The 27286-nt window shown below is 40.8% G+C and overlaps 1 protein-coding gene across 10 annotated transcripts in view; it reads right to left on the bottom strand.

Moving 5' to 3' along the window:
* TSPAN12 (tetraspanin 12) overlaps positions 1–18024 on the bottom strand; it is a 43066-nt gene extending 25042 nt beyond the window's left edge. For 4 of the 10 annotated variants that reach the window (XR_014938789.1, XR_014938799.1, XM_015853403.3 and 1 more), the window contains exons 1-4: positions 17484–17616; positions 16980–17116; positions 3408–3490; positions 2646–2781 (exon numbers count right to left, since the gene is read on the bottom strand). Coding sequence is in view for 8 of the 10 variants with exons in the window: in XM_015853403.3 (XP_015708889.1) it covers positions 2646–2781; positions 3408–3490; positions 16980–17045 (285 nt within the window). In the remaining 2 variants the exon portion in view is untranslated. Of the gene's footprint in view, positions 1–134; positions 518–2645; positions 2782–3407; positions 3491–3746; positions 3807–7467; positions 7540–16014; positions 16065–16979; positions 17117–17483; positions 17617–17837 lie in introns of those variants that run through there. The other 6 variants (XM_085527269.1, XM_015853413.3, XM_085527186.1 and 3 more) reach the window with 6 other exon arrangements.
* Between the last annotated feature and the right edge of the window lie 9262 nt (positions 18025–27286).

The raw sequence follows: 27286 nt of genomic DNA, 5'->3' as shown, positions 1-27286 counted from the left end.
TTAGAGCTTAAAATTGCTCAGTTCTACAAACAATCCAGACCATAAACCTCAGAAGACTGAATTATTACACTTCCTTACTATTAAGCAGAGCAAACATTAACTCAGCCACCATTTATGCCCCAAGCAAAGCTGGAAAGGTTTCAAACATTTTATTTCAAGCCAAAATTTCAAAAGTAAATTAATGTAATTGAGTACTCAGTTGTATTAAAAATATCTACTACGTCGACCTTATGCTTTATTAGATTTTCCACAAATCCTGTTCAATTAACAATATCAGCACTAGCAGTTAGTACACTGCTAGGAACATCAATATTTGAATCCAAATATCCTTGTACACTGTCATTATGGCGGCTCATGCACCTCAAAATGATTAAAGGCATGACTGAAAAGGTTGTTAATGTTTAACATGAAGATTCTTCTGTTTGAGTTCATCCGGTTTTACAAAAGCTCATTTTGTTGATCCATCATTTTTCTGATCAGTCTGAAGAACAAAGCATTGACTTTTGTCTGCATACATCTGCAGTAGAACAGGACTGTATTAACTGAACAATGAATCAAAGACAGTGATATGATTAAGAAGATATCATTTACTTATGCTTATCAGTTTGGTTAGCAAGAGCAAATTCTGTCACTCCCAAGAATGAAATACTGCAAGTTAAACTATAGAAATGTCATGGTTTGATTTAGTATAATTTAAATGCCTAAACACAGTTCCAATAACTTATTTCCAGATGTCCCTAAAAGCTATGCATGATTTGGTCTCTTCACTGGGAGCTTACATAAAACGGGTCAAACAACAGTTTTAACTTCTTTTTCTTAGTGTTTCTTTGTAATTAATTACGATTTTTTGAAGGCTTGTAGCAAACAATCACTCTTACCAGGTACTATACAAAACTGGTACTTATTATGCAGTTGCTTTTGCCTTCTAGTTCACTTCAATTTACTTTAAAAGCTATTACTATAAACAAAACTCTTAATAAAAGTAATCTTAGAACCTTACCAAAAAATCTAAGGGCTTAATGCAATTTACCATCTTTTAAAACTTTCACTATATAAAACAAAAGTATGTGCAAGGCCCTTCTACAATGTAAGGTTACTAGATAAATTATATTGTACAAAATTACATTAACCTGCTATTTTTATGCAAGTACTCATAACTAAGTCACAGAACTTGTTTTCACTGATTTGCACGGTGAAGATCTAGAAATAAAAAATACGTAACTTGTATTACCATAAAGATTTAAATTATAGTTTTCCTTGTTACATAACTTTGAAACAATAATCTTCTTATTGTATTATGTGTTTAATATCCAAAAGGAAGAACAGTATTTGCCATCTAGCAGTTAGTTAAGGGACATTTGTGCTGCAGACCTCCAGTTGGAAATCTCAAATATAATTTATTCCAACTTCCCCTCTAAAAAACTAATTTTAGTACAAATCCTTGTTAGAGTTTCCTGATTGTTTATAATATTTTCAATTCGATAAAAGCAAAGGTTGGGTAAATCTCAGCCAACTTCACACTTCCTTTTAGGTCATTCTGGGCAACGTTTGTGAGGTTTGGATATCACGCACTTCAGTCTTAAGCCATTAGAATACTTAAAGAGCCAATGCTTTGGGAGAACCCAATGTAAAAATCAGCACAAGCCCAACTCTACATGAACAAGACTCCTGGATATTAAGAAGAGTTGAATGAATTTACTTCATCCCACACTGCAAAAACAGTAGCCAAACCTGATACACTTCTTTCACGTTCATTGCTCAGGGCTACACTATACTTGCTTTTCCACTATCCTTATGTTAAAAGGCAAAGACCAGATCTGCAGAGAACAAACAGCTAGATTTCACATAAGACATGCAGACATTGATCTCAGCGTTGCCAAGGGCCTGAATGTATTTAAAATCTAAATATTTAAAATATATTCAAAGGTTGTTATTTATTTAAATGATAGAAAAACCCAACATTTATCCTCAAATTCATTGAATTCCAAATGAACTAAAAGGTATCTGACCCCCATTTCAGTCAAAGCCTCACTCCACTGAGATTTTACATAAAGCCTTGTACAGGAGAGCCTATTGGGAATTAGCTGCTTGTCTCAGTGCCCAAACAAAAGAAAAAAAGTGATTACTTGTAACTTAGTTTTGAATTTGCTCACAAGCAAATGCAAGGGCAAAACTTCACATCCAAGTAAAAGAGATTATGAATGTACTCAGACTCAATTTTCATCAGGTAGAAATACTATCATTTTGCTTTATTTCTAGAGTCAACTGTGAATATAGTTTATCTAGTCATTGAACACTCAAGAGTGAGAAGGGTAGCATAAGGGTTTATTTCCAAGCACTCAGACTCATTTTCCTGTAATTAGTACTTAAGAGTGAGTTATTTTTCCCTCCAGCAGCTCTTCTACTTAATGAAGTAGAATTTGAAAAATGAAACATTGCTTGTATTTCAGCCATAGCATAATTCCATCTAAGCAATAAATTCTTTCCCACTGTGTGCTTATAGCAATTACAATTCCTCACTGATAGCATAACTCAACATGCTAATAAAAATAATCAGTATTTATCTAGTGCCAGAGGAATAAAACTTTTCTTACATTGTTGAAGTGAAGCAGAAGTTAACTGTTATTAGAGATTATGAAACATACCCAGACAAGGAGCAACAGATTTCTTTTCACTGTTCCACAGTAGCCCAACATTCCAACTAGGATAAGGAAACAGCAGACTGCAATCATGACTGGATGGACCACAGGAAAGTAAGTCAAAATGACAGCCTCCTCCACCCTGGAACCAATCAGGACCATAATCAAAATGGTACAATTACACAAAACCTATACAGTAGAAAAATGTAAGATAGCCACAAAAATGACAAGCACAGATTGACAGACGTGTAATTTCCAGTACCTTAAAAATTTTACTGAAACCTATTATATGTGGTTTTGAATTCAAATGCTGCATTCAAGTAGCAGAAGGCAATGTGTAATCTGAAATCTCTTTGAGACAAAGGCAATGTACCTGCCCCACACTTGCAGAGCATGCAGCACAGAGATCCTGTTCCACAAAAAGGGCACAGAAACATTGTAGGAATAAAACTAACAGCATTCTTAAATCTTTGGGCAGAACAAAGTATTCAAAACAAAAATGGTTACTTGTTGGGAAGTGGCCAAAATCGATCCCTGTCAAAAGAAAGGCACAGGAGCAAAACAAGATTAAATTCAGATCTCCCCCAGCTCTAATGACAATTTATGCCAGAAAAGTTTACAGAAATACACCTTTCAACAATACCTAATTGTTGAAATAATTACCTTAATTAAGGGTTTCTAGAAATCCTAATTAGAAAACTTGCCATACAGAACAAACAACAAACACTACAATCATTCACAGATTAATAGGTTTAAGGAAAACTTTACCTTGTTTCTGCAGTTAAAGTGAGAACATTATTCAGGTAGTCTCTGATCCAAGCAGAAACACCTAATACACTGATGGACATCAACTAGAAAGAAAAGAATAGAAAATAAAGGTTATTTATCACATATTTTAACAAGCTGCAATATCATTTTTAGTAAAGTAAAAGAATAATCATCAATAACATCCATCATACAATCATTTATCTATCAAGGCAAAGTGCTGGACATCACATTGTAAAAAAATTGTACTTCTATATGCTTGGAGTTAGTAGCTGCTTAAAAGTGAGCAACAAACCAACAATGATTTCCTCTACCAGTATGGACAATTAATGCCTGGAATACCTTCTGTTACACCCTGTGGAGTAATGCCACTGCTGGCTCAAGTCCCATCGCTGCACAAGCTACAACAAAAAGGGAGGATTTATGCTGCTAAAACCAGTGACTCTTTCAGGTCTCAGAGATGGCATCCATCTGTTTGTATAACACCATGAGGTCACCTATATGTAAAGCCAGTAAAGAATAATTTGAAGAAACATTCAGGATATAATAGTACTAATAAGGAGAAGAGAAAAATCCCACGGTTAAATTCGAAGAGTTAAGTTCTCTCGTTCAGGTAAAGCCATAGTGTGATCACTATGTCTTAGTCTCCTGAGCTGTAAAATGACAATAGAATTCATTGCTTTTAACTCACACTATAAAACCTGGGTCAATTCAGTGTTCAGTGCCTGTCTGTCACATTCTTGAGAGCTGTAAAGCCACAACACATCATCAGCACTGCTCCTAAAGGAAAGACTGAATCTACCCAGAAGAGCCACCACCTTGACAGCACTGCGTTTCTGTCAGATGATGCCACCTGGCACCCAGCACACTCTGGATCTACCAGTAGATGCTCCTGCCTCTTATTTTTGTTTAGCAACCACACCTAAAGGATATGGTCAGAGCACACATTACCAGCACTGTTGCTTGTGCTCTGTTCTGAAAGTAGAGGTTCTGCTGGAAGACAATATGGCATTCTTCACCATACTTGTCCCTGTATTTGCACTGGGTAATACTATCTTAGGTCTGAAAAAGGCAGCTAGGTAAGTCAGTGCATCTTTCCTCCTAGAGGACGGACACCACAGCAACATTTCTGAGTTTAAGAGCACCCTCTGGTCCTAAGAACACTGCATTTGCTCCTTCATGCAGAAAACAGACACAGTACTGCTCTTCAAATATAGAGATGCTGCTGTGAACCCCTTCAAGGAAAGGAGGGATCCACTAGGCTTTTTCTACAAAACTGAGCAAATTTAGAGTTACTAGTAACACTACTGTCTACTTTTTGAACCTTTTCAGATAATTCTGCTGGTTTATTATACTGAAAGGAGAATCTGGACACAGAAGGCACAAATATCACTCTCACATTGTCACTTATGTCTGAACAGTAGTTCAGGGACTGAAGCTGTCAGAATCAAGATTTCACTGCCTAGATGAGGGATGGAGATCTGAGCATGCTGGCTCTCCTTAATGCTGCTTTCAGGCATTGTATAGGTGAATGCCTGGAAACCTCAGGTGGCCAAGAGAACCAATGGCATCAGGAACAGTGTTGCCAGAAGGAGCAGGGAAGTGATCATCCCTCTGTACTCAGCACTGCGTTCAGGTTTGGACCCCTCACTGTAAGAAAGACACTGGGGTTCTGAAGTGTATCCAGAAAAGGGCAGTGAAGCTGGTGAGGGGTCTGGAGCACAAGTCTTATGAAAAGCAGCTGAGGGAGCTGGGATTGTTTAGTCTGGAGAAAAGGAGCCTCAGGGATGACCTTATCACACTCTACAACTTCCTGAAAGGATGTTATGGTGAGGTGGGAATCAGCTTCTTCTCCTATGTATCTAGCAACAGGAAGAGAAGGAATAGCCTCAAGTTGTGCCAGGGGAGATTCAAGTTGGACGTTAGGAAATACCTCTCCGAGAGAGTGGTCAGGCACTGGAATGGCTGCCCAGGGAGGTGCTGGAGTCGCCGTGCCTGGAGGCCTTCAAGAAAAATTTAGATGCTGTACTGAGACATGGTTTAGTGGGAAATACAGGTGGGTGGTTGGACTAAATGATCTTAGAGGTCTTTTCCAACCTTGGTCATTCTATGATTACTGGGCTTACTTAATGCTTCTAAAATCAATGAGAAGTGCCAATCTCCCCTGTTACCTTCAATGGTTACTGCTGGATTTCCACGTCTTCAAACTTCCGTAATGTTATCATAAAGAACTAGCTAGCAGGCACAAGACTAATGAATAAGGGAAGTTCTTCTGTGTCCTTACCGGCTCTTTGCAATGCTTTGCCTTCGCCTGCAGCATGCTCACAGCAGACTACTTCTGCCTTGAATATTTCATGTGAAGTCCCGCTTGCTACTGCATGCTGCTTCAGCCCACTTCGTAGAACTGATGCGCGAAGTACAGGCACTGCCAGTGAGAACCCCAGCTGCTCAGTGTGCTTCAAGCACAGTCAGGAAAACTTGCTTCAAATCTACTACATAGATGTGCGTCAGGGCCCATTTCCTTTAAGCTCCATGGAATCTATTTTGGTTGTTAAAACAGTAGGAGTAAAGAGCATTTCTGTTCTGTTTAATTGATAACATAGGAAGCTGCAAGAGGAGATAAATAATGACCATCATTCCTTTCTAGCTTAACTCCCAGACAACTACCTTCTTAGAAGAAAGCAACAAGCAAGTATTATACAAGCAATACAGATCATATTTCTAACACAAAGAGAGGTAAGGAAGACCACAAGCATATAGCACTCTTTCTTATGGTTACAAAGCAATAGAAAACATTTTATACTCTCCCTAAAAAGTCTGCCAATACTTCCACAGAATGATGACATTAATTTGGTATAAAGCAATACCAGCCAAACTAAACTGTTGGATGTAAATTAAACACAAGAAAATTCCTCCTGTAACCACAGTGGGAACCAAGCTATAGGTCACCTTTCCTATGCTTGGACAATCACACCACTTCTTCAGGCATTACTGATTTCTGCTACTCTTACAATGTGTGTGTGGTATTAATGCTTTAGTTAGTTCAGCATCACTCAGAATGCCTTACCACACTGCTATACTGATGTTACACATGCGTTTCCTGGCCAGCATCTTTCTGCCAAATGGACACAGTCCAGGGGACACAACTTTGGAACTTCTTCAGAAGAAGGTAGAAGCTGCCTTAGTATTCTGAATAACCTGAGAGACAGATTTCTTGGATACACTGGATTCACATCCATGAAAGTCAGTAGCACCGTCAAATTGGGGTAGCAATTTGACATGGCTCAGGAACAACATGCAAATACTCGGGAAGCTTCTATATAGATGAGGAGTCACGCAGTTGAGTAAACCAGAAGAACACATAAAAGCAATTCAGCCATAGACATTACAAAAGGCGTGTTTTACTGCATATAATACAGCAACTGTCTGTAAGCTTGTAACTACAAGAAGGAAAAAAAGTCACATCCTTTCTAATCAGCTAAGTCAGACTCTGGGCAGGAAAACCATGCAGTACGAAAGGTGTGTTTGCAATACCAGACTGCCCCACAGTAATGACTGATGTTGATGTTTAGTTTAAGGACAAAAGCTTATCAAGCATTAGCTCATACTCATCAATCAACTTGACAGCTCACTCGCTCCACAGTCACAAGAGAATGACAACAGAAGCATGACATACATCCCCAAATCCCACAGCCTTCTACTTGTGACTCAACATGTTGCCTCACAGCACGGATGCTGCCCTGTAAAGATGCTAAGCATCTTCAAGTGCCATCTGAAATCAGCCAAGCTCAAAGCACCAGCTACTTTACAAAAACTAAGCCAGAGACTGATATTCAGCTGAAAACACAGGGAATCATAGAATGGTCTGGGTTGAAAAGAACCACAATTATCATCTAGTTTCAATCCCCCCCGCTATGTGCAGGGTTGCAAGCATCAGACCAGGCTGCCCAGAGCCACATCCAGCCTGGTCCTAGAACGCATGAACATCAGCAGTGCAACTCAGCCCATGTGCTTAACACAGGGAGGAACAACACCACTGCCCTGAGTGGGCACCCAAACCTACCAGTAATTCTCTGCAACATCGCTTTCAAGGAGTCGTGGGCAGAGGCAAGGTCCTCATTATAGCTTTCATTAGTTCATCTGGAGGCAGAACAAAAGGTGGCCTATAAAACTGGCAGCCGCTTCATAACTAACTTAGAAGCAAAATACAGACCAGTCAGAAAGTTGTACCAAGCAATCAGATTAAAGGGCAAAAAGTTTATGAGAAACAGAACTACCAAAATAATTTTCACCACATTAACAGCAGTTACATCATTTAATCAAAAAGTTTTCATCTGAGCTTCTCTGATGACAGCCAGTCTGCTGTGCTGTAAACACAATATGAGAATAGGCAGTAAAACAGTTTTATTTGTTGCAGCTGGCTGCAGTGGTCACAAGGGGTTTCATACTAAACTATCCCAATATGTTACATAGCCATCAGCATGAAACCAAAGGGTTTATGAAATTGTCTGCTGTCATATCCTATTTTAAATATATTTTCATCCTTAGTAAACAAAGGTAATAAATTATATTTTAATATATGTGCAATATGAAGATCGCACAATGAAATATTACATTTCCAAACCAGTTCATAATCTAAAGTTTTCAAAGCTCCTAAATGTTATAAAATCAATCTACATTTGCATTTCATAAGCAAATAGGCATTTCTGACTTTGGGGAAGCAAGACACATCGCTGTAGCTATTTGCACACCTGTTTTTATTCTCTCATCACCTTTTTACATTCAAACGTTCTAACACCGTAATTTTTGCCAATGGAACTTGCCGTGCTCATTGGAGAGCAGGGTTTTTCAGTCACATTATTAAACCAGAGGAAAGGTTAAAATTCTCCTCCACAATAAAAATCACACAGTTCTTTGGATCAAAACAGATGGGGTAAACAACTTCAGGCCAAGATCTGGGTTAGGTACAAAATGCTGAGCAGTGGCACTATGAAGAAATTATATCTTAAGATTTGAGTTAACCTTAAGAAAGATTTGCAGCTCCAGGGAAATCAATTCCCAGATATGGCAGCATTCAGCAAAAGAAGTCTTTTAATTTTAGTGAAGAAGTAACTCTTGAGAAATTTTTTCCAGTTAGGACTGATTTGGGTAACCTGAGCTGGGACTTTCACCCATAGGGGGGCAGGGAGGAATCGCTACAAGGTCATGAACAGAACATGTTGCAATGTTTTCACAGGATTTTCACAATTAAGTTCAATATTCAGATCCCTGGACGAACACAGATGACTCAGATCCCTGGACAAACAAGCAACCACATTTTTCAGGGAGGGAAGGGTGTAAGAGTGGGGGTCAGAGGGACAAGAGATCTCAAGTTTTTTTTCTGTATTACCTGGCAAAAGCATTCAAATGTTTACAGAAAGAATCGTGACCTATAAAAAAAAAAAAAAAAAGAAAAAAAGAAAAAATCCCAATTCCCCACTAATGCACCTTTTATTTTAAGGATATGCCAACACTTAGTTTTAGCCAAGGTCCCTGCAGAGGGTTTTGCCTTGGTCCCCTCCCACTTGCAAACAGCTGAAGCATGTGCTTATTTGCACTTTGAATGCAGGTTTGCTTGCACAGCTGCAGCTGTGAGTTAACAACATGATCCAGGCTTGGCATGAGCTGGAACTTGCACACTTCGCAATCAGGCAACTGCTGGAGTACAGACAGCCCTGCTAAAGGGTTGCTCTCCCAAGGAAAGCAAACGAGCTCTCCAACAACTGACTGCATGAGGATCCTACAGCACCACGGCAAAAAGAAACGTGAAATAAGAGCTCAAATATGTGAACAGGTTTAGGTACAGCTAATCTAAAAGCAGGCTACTCCACCATCAAAACAATATGCCTTCACATTTACACAACACACTCTTAATTTTATTGCTGTAAGTGCTTGCTTCAGTTCATGGACAGCAGTCCATCTCTGTTGGGCAATCAGTGTTTAAACTCAGAGTATATAAATGGAAAGCTAATATATGAATGACCATACGTATTTCCTGCAATCCATAGGATTTGTTTATCAGATGGTTGAAGGAACATCACTTAATTTCTTTGTTTTATACACAATTGCCCACCAGCACAAGAATTACTCAAATGAGCCTGTACTTTTTACTTAAATCACAGATTCCTACAACAATACATGAAATTAAATTGTTCCTTATTCCTTTGGATTCCCCAACTGATTCCTGAATGTCCATAAAGAATCATTAACGTTACTTCTAACATCAGGGTGAAGTCTGGGTGTATTTTTTCCTTTCCATCACCACGTCAAGCCACTCTGTTTTAAGGGACTGTATTGCTGAAACTCATCCACCGACTCCGTGTTCATAAGGAATGAGCCCTTTCCCCTATGAAAGCAGGTGGGATAAAAGGTTACACAGAAGCAGATACAAAGTTGACCAGTGGCTGAACTCTGCTTTACCTCTTTAGAACACACACTGGTAATGTACTGCTCTGTCAGCACTCCTCCCACCAAACTCCAGACCTTTAGAGACACTCCTGGACCTTCAAAATCCACAGCCTCTCCCCGGTCTACATTCATCACCTTTTACCCACACAACTTCCTTTACTGTGCCTCACTCCAAACACGTTTCTTACAGCTTTTCCCTTATGTAGAAAAGCTCAGATAGGAGCCGATGAAAAATAAAATAAGCAGTTTAAAAAAAGAAATTTATCTATATGTGAATCTCCTCAAATTTGCTTAGCGCCCTTTCCAGAGACAGCACTTGACTTTTCTCTGATTTATATTTGTACAGAAGCTTAAAGAGAACTCTGACACATGCTTTTGTGTGCTCCCAGAACCTACGGATGTTATATAAATAATACAGCTCAAAGACATCAGAAAGTAGATTTCTCAAAGACCAACATTAAAAGCATTTCTGGTTCTTTGGAGCTCCTCCTATAGCTTGCTCTGCCATTAAAAGACAATATACTCCCACAGAAGTGGGAGTTATTCTTGAATGGCCTTCTAAGTATTTTCTTTATGCAAGAATGCTAAGAAAACCAGGTTTCAGTTACTGCATGTATGCAGCAGTCTCTAAAAGCAGACTATAATGGTCCAGCACGAACACCATGTTTACATTGGTAAACACAGGTACCCAGCTTGGCCAGTGTTCATTTCAATGGATATTATTAGTCACTTAAATGCTTTGAAAATTTGACCCTTCCTCTATTCACTCCAAACATCTTCAGATGCAACTGGCAGGAGAGGCAGTTGGACAGCAACAGAAACACAACCCCTACTCAGTATCTGGATCCGAGGAAGGGATGATAGATCAATGTCTTTGTTGTGCCGCAGCAAAGGCAAAAAAGGAAATAAAAATAATTACAAGATTGAACACATACATTTGAGGTAGGAAAAAGATACATTTGAGGTTAGAAAAAGAAAGAAGCAATACCTCTGCTTCTAGTCATTTTTAATGCTTCTAGTTCACAAGCACAAATTCAAGGTAGATGTAAAGCAATTTACATTGTCGGCCAGGAGGGTTTACTGGCTGCAGTCACGTAGCCTAAATTAGATGGTACTGCTACAGAGTAGGAGACAGCAGCATGAAGGAAAGTTCAGGCACAGTTCAACAGAAACAGCATTTCCTCAGGCAGATGAACCTCATGGGGTGAAGAAGATGGCAACAGATCCGACTCTGCTGAACACCCAGTGACACTGTGAATCACCTGCTAAAGAGAAGCCTACCACCTATAATACAGTCACCTGCAGCTTACAACCCTGATTTGCCCAAGCCACGGTCACTCTAAATTACAACGGACACAACAGCAGCTGCTCCTTCTTTCCACACACATTCACCAAAGAAAAAATAGAAGAAGCTGGCAGTTTTCTGAAGATAGAAAGCCCATACAGACTTTTTCCTGCATTTCAGATACATTTGGCTTTTTTAAAAAATATGGGAAAACATGAGAATTTCAACAAAACAACTGTGCTGTTTTTATCTGCATTTAGTAGCACTACATAGCTGACCAGTTTAGACTATAGTTTCTTAAAGGAACCCATGTGTCTGAGCTGCCAAGAAAAGTAAAACAAATCTGCACCACCAAGCTGTTGCTTTGTTTAATCTTCTACTACTTTAGACAGTCAGAACACTGAATTCTTCCAGTACTCAGCACTGTTTTCTATTTTCTGTTCTAGCACAACCATGAAAGCCACTGCCCATAGACAATGTCCTGTGTTAACAAGCGTACCTTTACTACCGGCTGGCCATTCTCTGTGACTGATGCCTGCCTTTAATGCCAAGGTAAGGTCTCTCCACCTTAAAGGAGTGCAAAGAAAGCTGAAGGGGGAAGAAACTGTAGCGAAGTCCAGAACAGCTGGCACTATTGCAAAACATGGTGAAGAGGATTTGCAGCATGACAGGTTATGAAGATTTCAAAACAAACAAGGATGCTCACATTAAATCCATGTCTGCTACTAAGCTGGAACGGTGTCAGGAGTTTGCTAGAAAAGCCCCAGAAGTACAGACCCTTGTAATCTCATAGACTGCATAAAACGTACTTGTAGAACTATTAAATCTCTCCAAGTAAACTAGATTCTCAGTAAAAACTAGATCTCACTAACACACGTGTTATCTTAAGATAAAGACTAGTACTGACTCTAAAAACTGAAATCTAAGAAGCAGTAGCAGCACGGCTTCTCTCAAGCACCAGCAAGATAATTTGCTTAAGTCAAAAGTCTTGGGCTAAAAAACGCCGAACAGTGCATTTCTGTAGATCCTAATACGCTGCAAGTAGCAACATTACAAAGAAAAGACATCTGCAAAACCAAGTTGCATCTGTGAGTCTAAATTCCTTGAAGTGATGCTCATTTACACATGCAGATGACAGAAGAATCAAACCCAATGTTAAATGCAGGCTTCAGTCTGAAGGATATTCCTTTCCAAAGTGCTACTAAAAAAACCCCAGTGAACCAAAGAGAGAGAAGCTCCTAAAACCACAATTCCCATTACTTTGGAAAAGACATATTGCAGTCAGATGCATGATTCAGTTGATCTTAGAATCATCTTCCAGAAGGATCTACTACCACATTCAGTCACTTAATCAACAATAATTAGAACACTGGCAACACTCATATTCCCACTTCAGAACAAAATCCTTACTGCAAGTCACAGCTTAGGAAATACCAATCCATTCACATCCAGACAACACTCCTTTCATCCCACTCACGCACATTTGTTATCATCAACCTGCTGACTCTTCCAAATCACTGCTCATTAGGTAAACCCTATAAAAAGTGCTCTTTCCAAATACAAAGCATGCAGTTGTACACTAGTAAGTTACGCTCTGGAGAAGCTACAAGTGTCACAGCGCAGTGATTGATGAAGTTCTCTCGCTTCACTGCAGAGGGCTTTGACAGTAATCAAATTACGAAGACACCAGTGTGCTACAGCAGCCATCCACACAGCAAGATTTTCTGCAAGATTGATGGTCAGACTAGTCAGCTTTATTATGCATAAAAGCTTCCTCAAGGAGCTTCACATGCACTTGTCTGCCCTCAACAGGCTGGCAAGGTCAAAAGCTGGAATCCCTTACACAAGTGCTGCACCAGTTGCACACAGGACACATTTGAAAATTACTCTAAATGTTCCCTCCTGAGAGGCAGATACTCAGACTGCATCAGACACAGCATCTGCTGGGTGTCTTACTGCTTTCTTTAGGGCTTCAAATATTAGAGGTCAGCAGAGCTGAGGCTCTGTTTTCTTCCTCTCCTAGGACAAACCAAGCCTGTCTGCACTATACGTGGCTGGACTGGCCACTGGACAGCACCAGAAAGAAACAAGGACGGAAGGTCACTGCATTCTGGTTAGGACCCTTAATCAAGCCATGACTTTAAAAAGTCAACACATGCTGTTTGTACATCTTCAGTGTTTTCAGACAGACACTGATAACCAACACAGCAAATGGACACAGTAACGACTGACTTGCTGTTTGGAGCCCTTTGGAAGGAATGAATCAGAAGTTATTGTAAAACACCCCAAAAACAAGTTTTAGGAGTATAACATACATGCTCCCAAAACTGTGAGCTCTCTGCACACTCCAGTACCACACATTGCTCTCATCTATTTTAAGTATGCTGCTATTGTGTTTATCTGTTAAGGCAGAGCACACCACACTCACAGCTCAGGAGGAATGCAGCTGCATTTCCAGGAGCTGATCTAATCTAAACTCCCTGCCATCCAGTCCATAGTGTGAGCTGGTATTTATCAAACTAAATGCTAACATAAGCAACATTACAAGCTAAGGCTTTCCAAATGGAAGACTGGTGGCGAAGAGAAACAGCTCCCACCCACACAAAGGCAAGTAAGCACCTGCTGCACACAGAACTTGTCCATGAGAACTTTTTGGTCAGCAGGGTCATACTCTTATAATCAGAAAAGCCAGTGGTAGCACTCCCACTGATCCCAATGGGAGAAAATTCAGCTTTGATAAAGGGAGAGATATGAGACGTTTCACTACAATAAGCAACGAGAAGCAGATTTGTATTTAGTTCTTAAACACACAGCCAAACAGCATCAGATGGGAAGCAGAAAGAGGTTTTTACATGCACACGCCTCCAAAGAATATGATTTAACTGAAATTGCCCACCTACCATTCAACCTGTTTCTCACTACACAATTATGGCAATCACTTTTTGTTTGTTTGTTTTATTCTGAGTCAATCAGTTGCATACATTTACTTTTCAAAATGCAGGGAACGCGCTCCAAACAGACTGGCCAATTTTTCTCTTTAGTTCTAACACCTTTAATACTATACACATCACAGAAAACAGCTTTATTCTACTTAGCATCTGTAATGCAAGCTACCTGCTGAGCCTGGCATTTACTATTCAATTACATATTCACATGCTTTGACACATGTTTTGTGAATACGGATCTTGCTTAGCTGCTTGGGTGTTATTTCCAGCATCCTGCCATCAGCCATGAAGATTAAATTTAGGTATTTTTCACATTCTTGTCTTGAAGATGATAATGAAAAATTGCTGTTTTCTTCCCTAGGACTTCTTGTCATATTGGCATAGACTCAAAAGACTCCCTTTCCTATATGATTATGAAAGAAAAAGAAAAGTCATACTTGTTACTCAGGGGTGACTTGAGACATTACTCAAAAGGCAAATAAAAAAAAATCTGAAGAATGAGGAATTATTTCTAGCCAAATGCTTTAAAGGTAATATTGAATGATGGATGGACAAGGCTAACAGCAGCATATTATGGATGTAGTTGCTGTTAATCTACTGCCAAGCTGCAAAGTGCTCTGCAGCTCTGTGCTTTAGCTCCGCAACAGAAAAACACAAGAACAAAACAATGAAAATCTGGAAGGAGCAATCTGACATGAAATATGGAACAAAACTTAATTCAAGCAAAGAGGGAATATGTTTGAATCTCCCAAGCGAGCCAGCATGCACCCTACCACACAAGTACAACTACACGCATCTCCCATCTCCACTCATGCTTGTTTCTCTCTAGACCTGTTCCCTGCTCATTACCTCTACATTTGTCCAACCTCAGCCTCCTTACATGTATGACGTTGCATCAGTCCTTGATCACCCTAGAGAGGAGCTGTGATGCAATGCACCAGTCCCCTCCAAAGATATGGGCAAACTTCACTCAGAAGGAGAAATGGAGCACTCAACGCCAGCACCAAGGCTCTCACCAGCAAAAAATGGGGGCATAACTACATGAGGTTATCACCTAGGGACTACACAAAGGGCTGATTTCATCTACAAAGATGCCCCTAAATACTAAATCTGATGAAACACGATAAGCACAGAGCAGGGAGGGAAAGAGAGAAAAGTGGAATAAGCTTAAGGATACAAGCTGCTTTAGGGGATGAGTTAAGGGTGTGAAAAAAAACTGACAAGGGTAGCTCAAGGCAGCAATTTGGAACCCAAACAAAGGCAACGAGAATGCCAACTGGAGGACAGGATGTTCCCAGACACATAGATGTACATTCACTCAACTCTAGCAGCATATGCCTAAAAATCAGGAATTGAATCCAGGCAGCCTCGCCTTAATGAAATGCAAGTTCTAGGATTTTGTGTGATATCCAATGAATATCATGTATAATGTGATAAATAATTACATATTGTTAAAACAAACAAACAAGCAAACAAAACAGAGATGTCCTCATCTTTTGTTTAAAGGGCTTTAGTCCTACCTTTGCTGGAGGAAAGAAATATTTCAGTTTCACCACTGACAGACACAAAACTTTCAACAGAATCTCATTTTGCCCCAATGCATTTTAATAATCTTCTCATTTGTATTCTGCCCTCCACTTTATTTTCAGTAATCTTCATTTTTACCTCAATATAAAATATACTTGGTGACAGCCTATGTATGCTGCCTGCATCACACAAACATGCAGCACCTCTCAAATCAGTACTTGCCAACGGGTGTGGGATGTCATGCCTCTTACTCTTGTTCTTTTTCCTATACTTAGCCAGCACAAATCTCAATTATACAGGCGATACAGGCTTCATTTGTTGTGTGTGGTCTGTGAGAAATCTGCATCACACAGTTTGTGTGGAGACGTGAAAAGTTTAGGAGCCAGAGCTGAACACACCTACTTATGTTTGAGAGCTGGAAGCACTACTGCTGTAATTACAGCTTTGACTGAAATGCTGAAAAGCAAAATAAAGAAATCATTCTAGGCCCCGTCTGCCAACTTGGATACTGTCCCCAAAAAGACCATGAGCTGGATAAATCACAGAATCACAGAATGACCTGGGTTGGAAGGGACCTCAAGGATCATGTAGTTCCAACCCCCCTGCCTGGCAGGGCCACCAAACATACACATTTACTAGATCAGGTTGCCCAGGGCCCTGTCCAACCTGGTCTTGAACACCTCCAAGGACGGGGCATCCACAACCTCCCTGGGCAGCCTGTTCCAGGGCCTAACCACTCTCCTAGTGAAGAACTTCCCCCTAACATCCAACCTAAATCTTCCCTCTTTCAACTTAAAACCATTTCCCCGTGTCCTGCTATTGTCAGCCCTTTTGAAGAGTTTACTCCCCTCCTGGGAGTAAGTTCCCTTCAGGTATTGAAAGGCTGCAATGAGGTCACCCCGCAACCTTCTCTTCTCCAGGATGAACAAACCCAACTCCCTCAGCCTGTCCTCACAGGGGAGGTGCTCCAGCCCCCTGATCATCTTCGTGATAAAGCCTGCATAGGGCAGCTCAGTGCTCAGATACCTCAGCGAGCTGAGTTCAGACCAGGTCATGGGATGCTCTGACACTCACACAATGAGGAAGCCACAACACCCCTAAGTATTTCCCTTTCTGAACACACACATACATTACGGGTGCACACATTCACATGTGTATTTATAACACGAAGCCAGCACCACACTGATTTCACTTACAGCAAGTTTCCAAACGCTTTTCTTTAAGGCATCTCATGATAAGCCCCGCCTGGCCAGGGGTGCACATCACAGGCACCCAAGATGCCGCTTTCCCTCCCCGGTTCCCGCACCCCTGATGCAGGGACACCACCGAGGCCGTGACGCGCACCCACGGTCGCCACTTGCTCGGACTCACCCAGAAGAGGAGGTTGAGGGCGTAGAGCAGGCAGCGCAGGCACCTCACCGAGTCCTCCCTGGCCATGGCGAGCCCCCGCGAGAGACAGCCCCATTCCCTCACCACATCCTCGCTGCCGAGGCCGGGCAGCCAGCGTTCTGCGGGGAAAGGCAGACAGGGCCGGGGCAGCCCGGTGAGCCGCGCGTCGAGCCGCAGGTGGCGGCACAGCGGCACGGTTCCCTCCGCCCAGCCTGACCCAGCCCGGCCCGTCGGCGGCTCCGTAGGCACAGGGCCGGCTCAGCGCCGCGGGCAGCAGCGCACCTCCCCTCCGCCCGCCGCTCCCAGACACAGTGTTTAAAATGAATAACCAGAATCGCCCTGAAAGGCGACAACCCTCGCGGTGCCCCGGGCTGCCCCGCGGGACGAGCGGCGCTGGAGGAACAGCGCTGGCCCGGGAGGGACGCACTGTCCCGGGGAGGGCGGGCGTGCGGGCGAGGACAGCGGCGCTCAGCGCCTCTCACTCACTTGCTCCGGCGAGGACTCATCGGGGCCGGGCAGCGCAGCGCGGAGCCGCGGCGCCCATCCACGCCGGGCGCTGCCGGGAAGCTCCCGCCGCTCACCCCACAACACTCCGTCCCCGCCCGCAGCGCTCCGCCGACCCAGCGCCACCGCGCATGTGCGCCCGCCCGTTCCTGCGCCCGCAGGGTCCTAGCGCCGCCGCCGGGTGCGGAGCGCTTGGGGAGCGCGGCAGGAGGCCCTGAGAGCGGGCCGGGCAACGGGACGGGGGTTCCTCAGGTTGGGGAGTGCTGTGCGCCCAAGCGATAAGGCGGCAGAGGAGTAACGGAGTTGTCACTGAGTCCACGCGCTGTGGAAACCTACCTGGGGCCAAAATGGAAGTGGCAGTTCGGAGCGCGTCCAAATGTTCCGTGGGAAAGAGCTTAGGTTTCACTGGGCAGATTGCTGCCCGCCTGGGCCGGTCTGGCTCTCAGGCTGCCAGGCCAACCCCAGAAGGTGCATCCCCAAAACGCCCTCCCTGCCCCTCCTGGAAGTCCAAATTTGCCAGGCCTGGGGCTGCCTCCCTTCTGCAGGGGAGAGATTTTGAGCAATTGCCTTAAGCCAGCTGAAATACACCAAAACCTCCTGTGGTATTTTGGCCCAGAGTGACAAATCAGCTCACAAAACAGCTGTGGCTTTTTTCATAGGTTTTTTTTCTTTATTTTTTTTTTTTCCAAGCTTTAACAGACATTTCACAAGATTTCAGCACTGTTACGTCAGAAATGAAACTTGGCTGAAATCAAACTTGAATGTGACAATTTGCAACCCGGTGCCCCATCCCCACGCAGTAGAAAACTCTGAGGAGAGAAGGGAGAACTGCCCCTGTTTTGCAGTGCCATCCGCATGGAAATCGCAAGAAAATACCCTGAGAATTGTATCTTCGCTAGCAGAGGAAAGTTGTCTTCCACCCATGTTGCATAAAAACTGATAGAATGGCTGCTAGTGAAAACTGGAAAAGAGGAAAGAAATGCCTTTAATGAGCAAAACTGAACTGCTGTGAGGCCAAAGAAAAGTCTGCTTCTCAAGCACTGGAAACATGATTTGAGAAAATCCATAAACTCTAGATAGTGCTTATCACTGGGGCTGCCTGCGTAATCCTACTTAAGCTCCGCCAATTTCATTTCATTAGTATTGAATCAGGGTGGAGTGCATCTTCACATCCATTCATCCCTCCTTACACCAGAATGGACATGGATGCTTCCCAGAACGCAGTGATTTTATGCCAGATTTGTAGAGATGAACACAACTAGTTGAAAATACCAGGAAGCATAAATGCAGTCTGTGAAGATTCCTTTTTCCTTCAACTGTGCTAAGCTGTGAGCTTTGGCTGTTAGTTTGATCCTGTTTTCTGGAACCAAGTCCCCCTCAGGAAGTGCGCTGTGCCACGGTGTTACTCTTCAGTGGATGTGTTTGGTTCTATACCTAAATAAGGCAAGCAGAGCTAAGACGGATAATTTTTAAAGGTGACATTTTACATTCATTGCGCTATTTACATACCATTCATTCCTTTTATTACTGAGGACTTTTCATGAACAGTCAGTGAGATAGAGCTTGAGCAGGTATCGTCTTTTCAGTGAACCAAAGCTGGAATACAGAAATAGTGTCAGTTTACAAATGAGCTCCAGCCTTGGCTGAGGACAATGCAGTCTGTTATAAGCCAGATTAAAACTAATTGAGGTAACATTTGCATTCTTGGTTGTTCAATGGGAAAAAAAAATGAACTACCTGAGCCACAATGCTCTTCAAAAGCATTCAATTATCTCACGCCCTGTGTTTTTTTTCTTTAAACATGTCTAAAATAGTCAAGGAAAAGTTGTCTTCCTTGTTTCTGCTACCTTTGGCTTACAGTTGAATTATTCCCAGTGCATAAGGAATTCAGGAAAAGGAAGAAGATTGGTCTGTGAGATCCCTTATTAATAATCCAGCCAAAATAACACTTCAGCAGTTTCTCTCTGAATTAACTTTTTTTTTGGGGGGGTGAGGGGTGGAATTGGTCACATGATGCTCTCAGAATAACTCTGTGTCTATTTAAAATTCTATGACAATTACTGCATCACAAAATGGAGTATAATAATAATAATAAATAATTAGAGAAGCACATAGTTAAAGAATATGTAATAAATATAGAGGAACATAAATAAATATTTATTTATATATAAATAATAAAGAGGAGCACACAGTTGAAGGAACATTCTGTCTTTTAGCTGTCAACAAGATCATTATTTGGCCAGTAGTGATGGTACTGAAAACCTAAATAAAACAGGTCCTATTTAGGAATGCCCGCCAAATGCTAAGAGGAAGGTCCCTTTGGAGCAGTGCTGTTACCAGTTTGTCATACTTTGTGAATTTTCCATGATGTCAACACTGGGAAAGAAATACACTGACAGTTCCCATGCATTGAGACAGTGTCTAAACCAGAAGTATTAGCTGACCACCTAAAAAAATCTAGGAAGCTACTATGCTAATTCAGTACATACTTCAAACTGATCACTTCAGATTTTATTTAGGGCAAGAGATATGATGGTTTTTATAAACATAAGTATAATGCCAAAGCTCTTTGTATGTTTTTTGAAGTGAGAGTTGGATGTTATCAAGTAATGGTGTAGCAAAGAGATAAGCAAGCGAGCTGCAGAAGCTTTGCAGTTTGGGATTGGATTCTCCATTGTCTAATAAAATACACATTCTAAAGCTTTTTCTGTGACAAAGCGTTGTCATTAGCTTTCTAATATGAATTCTCTAGACTCAAATGAAGTGCTCATGGTACAGCCTTCCAGTGGCAGAGGAGGGGGGTGGAAATGTCAGTCAATCTCTTCTTTCCATGCTAAACTACCAATTTTAATTTAACATATGTAAACTTAGTAACTGTAGGGCTAGCTCCTCTCTTTCTAATGTGTTTGAAATTGTCGAACAGGTTCAAAAGCTATTAAGAGTGTTGACCAAGAGACATATGTCTGCACAAATACTCCAGTATGATCTCATAAGCCCTTCTTCACCAGAAAAACAGACTGAAAGAGTAGATATTAAGATACACCCATTCAGCATATAGTTACAAGTGTCTTTAATTTATATTACATGAAAAGCCTGATCAAATAGAATAGCATTGCACATGCATGTAAATTTATAGGTGATAATTGCCTGATACTAAATGGCAAGAAACTTTATCACTGAAAACTAAATGAGTTACAGTGATATCCTTTTATATGCCGCCATAATATTTAAAATTACTCATCTGAGTTCCAGAGTGAGGAACATATGCGTACATGTACTTTGAACTGTGCAATTTAATTCTGTGCTGTATTTACTCATGTTAGCCTACTCAGATGGGAAAACTGCTCATGTACACAGATTTATGTATATGAAGTCTAAGATAGAATTGTCTTTGACAGCACCAGGCAATTTTTATTAATTAATTTTAATATATTTCTTCCAGACACAATCTGGCCCAAATAGTCTCTTGCACAGGGACTTCCTCATCTTCTAGTTGAGCAACTTTCAATGGCTTCCTCAATTGAAATAACACCTCAGCAGGTTGGTTTTGGAAGGAAAAATTTCCTTCTCTCTGTCTTTTCAGAGGCTTCACTGCAAATATGCTCTCTTCCCCTCAAGAGTCTCTTAGTTTGAGCTCAAGCTGAATAATTCCCGGAGCCATTTGGTTGCACCTCACAGCTAACTCTGCTCAAAGCAGGTATGGACTAAAGAACTCCCAAGTTTCCATCTAACCTGATTTATCATCTAAGCCTATATTTCTACTTCTTTCCTTTCTGTCTCCTGTCCTGGCCACCAGTGTCACTCTAGAAGCAACCCTAGGCCACTCTTCCTGTTGGCATCAATCTTCTCTTCCATCCTTCCAGTGGCAACAGTGACGAGGCAAACAATCTTCCACTTCACACCAGCAAAACCCTTCTTAATGAAACATGCAGGATAAAATTCATACACAATACATTTTGAGAAGCAACCAAAGAGTTACAACAACAATCACTGTGTCTTTCAGGATCCACGAGCATGGATTCAGCAGAGACAGGTTATCTGGAACGAAAAAAAAAAAAAAAAAGAGCAGTAGGAAATAAGAACATTAAAAATATGAGAACCACACACCATACGGCAGCTGGAAAAATGAAAATTGAGGAGATTCAAAGTTGCTTTTAATACTATATAAGTGAAAAATATCTCACATTTTTCAGTCATTTACTTTATACATCTTATGAAAGAGCATAAAAAATGCATAGAAATCTGCATGTCAGACAAATGATGCAAGAACCAAATTCAGCAGGAAAAATATGTCCTTGATATCATAAGTAACATGTTAGAAATAACAAAAAATGACCAGTAACCAGAAACAGATGAATCTTGCTCTGTGACTGCTAGGTCAAGAATCTTGAGATGTATTCCACAAGCCAAAAGGCCAGAGTCCTTGGAAGAGGTGTTTATCAACTCATTAAGAGTTAACTCCCTATTAGGACAGTTTAGAAATCACACCCATTGAGAAAACATGCATAGCCAGTGAGAGATGGAAGGCTGTGGGACTCTCCAACAAAATATGGAGTTGGATTGTTTTATCAGCCACACAAGGAATTCCATAGGTGGATCCCAAGAGTCCTCTCAATGTCAGCTCCTCATTGTCATACTTCTCTCTCCACAGGGAGTGGATTTCTGTCTAACAGAAAGATCTTGCTTGCATTCTAAGACATAGTTTGAAAACTATATTGCTTTCTAGTGGCTTTTCTTCACTATATGGTGTTTGGAGCCACAGAGCTTTCTGCTGAAGAGTTTTTCTGTTCTAGTTAAATTCCATGAGAAGTTCAACATGTGTATTTTTTCCAGCAACAAGAAAAGGCACAGTGATCTTCAGAGTCCTGTTTATCACAGTCTATCCCTCCTCTTCAGGCATAGCATGAGATTTTACACTAGCAAAGAACACATTTTAATATCTGCGATACACCAGTAGCATTGCCAGTTATGGATGTTGTATGATATTTCTTATCAGAAAGTATTGTTGGAGAAGTGAAATGTCAGGATGATGTCATCAATAGACAATAACTGTGTTAGAGAACCAAAGCTGATCTCCACTGCAGAGTTCCTGTGTGGCCAGTTCCTTTAATCACACTTTTCCCAGGTGGTTCTTTTGTTCTCTATTTACATCATCCAGCCTCAGCTCTCACAGGCTCATTTGCAGAAATGTTTAAACACTCACAAATTTATCTGAAACTACAGGGAACTGCCCCTTGAAAATATGAAATGTTACCCATTGTAAGCTACTTGGATCAGCATAATGTCTCAGATACTGTTATTTTAGAGCCCGAGTTTCCCAGTTGGAGGGTGGGGATGACAGCACTTATTTCAGGGAAATGTAGAGAGGATTGCTTGGGAAGCATATACGTGCTATGAAAGCTGCAGAACAGGCCAGTAGCTGAGACTGAATACTAGAAAGTTAATAGACCACATGCTGAGTGAAGCTGGATCAATAGCTAAAATGTTCATTTTTTGCACATAAAGTAGCAGAGGTCAAGAGGAAAAAATGTATATGATTGTATGATTAAGAGAATGTACTAGAGTCAACAAAGTGAAATCTGGTGTTGCAGAGTAGTGGAAGAGCACTTCAGTAATGAACAATTTCCTTACGGATTTATAAGGAAGGGAGAAGTCTGGACCTTCTTCCTGTTTGTTTCACCTTCTTTGTTTTTCTTTTCTTTCTTAGTTTATTCTAATGAAGTTACTTTTTTGTGTGTTAGAAGTCAGAGATTTTTACTAAGAGTTTTTAACTCTGTCATGTTATAATTGGATCTGTATAGGCAAGACAAGCAGCCATGCTATATAAATACATACAGCAGAACTGTTGCAGAGTTTCCTCGGAACACAAAACAAGTATTTTCTTAAGTATTTCAATTTCTAAAAGTTGGTGGATGAGAATGTATGTCATTTAGTTGTTAAAATGCCCCCATGAAGAGTCTCTTTATAATAACTTTCATTAACATAGCCTGTTTTTCAAGTGGGTTAATTGGCTGCTTACCAAGTAAACAACGTGCGATTTATATGTTCATGTATTACTCCCATGGACCAAACGCAAAGGTGAGTGCAGGGTGTGCAGTCCAGACGGAAGCATGCAGAACTAGACTGCCACTTGGTGGTGTGGAGATAATCATTCCTTCTTCCATTACTCACTGGCACTGACAGGACGGGGTTATATTGTCAGCTTGACAAAATAAAGTAACATGGGTGCAGAAATGCTACAGAGCTTTAGTATAACATCCTAGGAATGCCAGAGTGATCATAAATAGATTCTGTAAGTAATTCTGAAAAGGACAATAGGAACTGAAATGCCACGAAGCTTAATTTTGTCAAACAGTAAAATACCATTATTAAGGAGAACTGTCAGCCTTGTTTTATCACATTAGTGATTCAGACACTTACCAACTATCATTCATCCATGATTTTCCATGAAATGTGTCAAAGTGACATCACAGTCCTGGTGGACAGTTCATCAAAGAACTTGTATTTCAATAATACAGTACAGGGATGCTTTTGCTAGCTATGGCATAACTTAGATTAAATAATCTTCCCTGTTTCCATCACGCAAGTGATGTGTAGATGATCAACTCTTCTTTTTCAGGATCCAAGGACATCTTACTGCACTTCAGGAACTCATTAAATCTATGTTTGTAAATAAAGCATTTGTTCCAACAGTACCAGGTGTCCTTGAACCACTACAATGAACAGCTCTGCAGGACATGTCCTAAATGTACTCAAGGCTCCAATGAATGAAAGAAATGTGACTTGCCTGTTAAATGCGCTAGGAACAACTTGTTATGGCCTATAAAGCAGTAGAAAAAGTGCACACAGTGGTATTTTCAAAGGTGAAACACAAATCTAATTATGCTCCCATCAGATGGCTTATTTGAGTCCCTGAAAGATTGCTTGACTGACTGCAAAGTTTGTCTTGTAGATTAATTGACCAGCTTAATGTTCATAGTCCTAACTGCGTATGAACACTACTTTATGCACTTTGCTGTACAAATACTAATTGGCTTTTACTTAATATATGTGCATATTGCTGCTACTTTTGCAAATGAGACCTGTCCCGAGTGACCTTTCTAGCCTGTGATTGCCATTGTATTGTTTTATTTTCTTTGCTTTTCCTAAAAATGAAAAATGAATCAATTTGTTTTCCAAGTTGGAATTCTTTTTCAGGTTTATCAGCAGCTGAAACCCAGTCTGGCATTCATGCTTCACAATTATTGAAAAAATATTTAATCCAGCCCAGTAGTCGTTTAAAAACAGAAGCAGAACAAATTATACACAGAGCCATCTTATAGACAAAACCAATTAATCTACAGTAGTTTAATTGGTTACTCCTTCCAGGAGGTAACTTGCATTTATGAGGAGCTACTGGACCAGGCAATGAGCAAAAGGACATTCTGTCAGTGTCGCATATGACAACAACTTCTTGGTATTGATGCTAAATTTATTAGAGTCAGCCTCAGTATCACACTGTTCACAGCTACCAAACAGCAAAACCATGCTTTCATCCAATACTAGTTTTGCACTTGAGATGGCAATTTTCACAGCAGTGGATTCTACTGTGCTTTCACAAAAAAAATATTTATAGCTTATAAAATCCCTACATTACTTTGTAACTAACTTTACCACGAAGATTAGATTTTCTTGTATTTCCATCTTTTTGTTTATACAGCCGTATCAACTAACAAGTCAAAAACTAATGGCAGATATTACATTTTACTTTTAAAGAAATTAAGCCAAATGAAAGACAGAATATTTTCTTGAGGGAGAAATCTGCTCTGATAACATCTTTTGAGAGGACTGAGAAGACTAGAGATAAAAGGCAGTGATTGGGTGTAAGTATAATTTCAAGACTAGAACAAGATATACAGGGAACTAAGAGATAACTCTAGATCAGTTTCCCTTACGGGTGACTTCAAATTGCCACGTTATCTGTGTCCAGTTCTCGGCTCCTCAGGTCAAGGAAGATGGGAACTTAGAGAGTCCAGCAGAGGGACACTAAGATGGTGAGGGGCCTGGAACATCTCCTGTATGAGGAAAGGCTGAGAGAATTGGGGCAGTAGGAAAGATGCATGAGGACTCTGGGTTTGCACAGCCCAGAGCAGAGGAGCTGAGGGGCGGCCTCATTGCAGTTGCAGCTCCTCCCATGGAGTGGAGGGCAGTGCTGAGCTCTGCTCCTGCGACAGCAACAGGGCCTGAGGGTCAAGAGAGGTCAGAGTGGAGATTAAGAAAAAGGTTTTTCACCACAGGGTGGTCAGGCACTGAAACAGGCTCCCTGGGGCAGTGGTCATGGCACTGAGCCTTCTGGAGTTCAAGGAGCATTTGGACTCCTCTCTCAGACATATGGTTTGAATTTTGGGTGATCTTTTGTGGAGCCAGGATTTGGACTCAATGACCCTTGTGGGTCCCTTCCAATGTGAGATATTCCATAATTCTATGACTCTGATTCTCATTTTTTTAGGTATAAAGGAAACTGTATTTTAGAGTTTCAGCGCTCGATGTCCCTGTTTGATCTGGGGGGTTGAAGTTCCTTCAACCTCAACAGTTCTGTGATTCTGTGATGTCAATGTGATAGAAACAGAGGCTATGCTCAACTGGCAAATAACCACAGGATACAGGATTCATATCTCAGTTCCTTCTCAAATCAACCATGTTACCGTACTTGGAAAACACAATGCAGCACCAACAACAGACTTTTTCTGGGATCCCTGTTTCTTAAGGAGTGCTTAAAGCATGGAAGTCTGATTTGGAGATGCCTTTCTAGTCTACAAATCTGTTATGTTCCATGATCACCCCATGATGGACAGAGAAAAATTCCTGGAATGTGGGGAAAAAAAAAAAATAAAAAAAAAAAAATGAGGCAATTAAGATAAAGCTATTCTGATGCCTAATTTTGCCATTCAATAGTGTTGTTTCCATGGTAACTCCTCCATCATACAGCACCTGTGTTACATGATGCAAAGACATTTCTTAAATTACACAAACACTAACAGGAAGGGCAAACTTCTGTGTTTTTTTAGTCTGAAGTATTTTATTTTCATGATAAATTTTCCATAATTCAGTGGGAATTCTGACTGTGAATTTCTAAACAAACTGTTATTCATAAGTGAAAAACAGATAGTATCTAAAGTGAAAATATTCCAGGAAGGAGGAAACTATTGGGTTAAAGGGACAGCTGGTGTATGTGTGTTATCCAATATGGGACTTCTGCTCCATGTTACTATTTTGTTAGTACTGTGGCAAGACAGCAAATGATAGCTACCAGTAATTCACTGAATGAGGCACGTGTGAACTCCAGCTGTACCCATGCCTTCATTCTATCTGTAAACAGGCTGAAGAATGGAGTCTCTGTGTAATTTTTTTTTTAAACTTAACAGAGATGAGACTGGTAAGATTCTATGCAAATTACTTCAAAACGTACGGATTTCACCTGAGCAGGTATTCTTTTAATATATGAAATTATCGTACACGATTCTGTAACAAGGTGATTACTTCCTACTGAAATCTGTAGGATAATAAAAATGTAGCAAATTCACACAGGCTTACTTTCATTATTTTCTCTTTGTCCATTTTCACTTCAATCTTTCTTATCAAAATCATGTAAAGCCATGCACACGCCTTCACTAAAAATATAAATTCTTTTATCTCCTCAAATTCTGAATCTTTAAGTGTAGCTAGCACCAAGTGAAATGAGATATGCAAGGAAAGAGCGTGGAAAATAGGATTATTAACAAGACCTAAATACCACTGCTGAAATA

This window comes from Coturnix japonica, chromosome 1 (assembly GCF_054131305.1).
Source record: "Coturnix japonica strain WE chromosome 1, WE-NBRP24, whole genome shotgun sequence".
Lineage (NCBI taxonomy): Eukaryota > Metazoa > Chordata > Aves > Galliformes > Phasianidae > Coturnix > Coturnix japonica.
The sequence above is the reverse complement of the archived record's forward strand: the minus strand, read 5'-3'. Positions and strand labels throughout refer to the sequence as shown.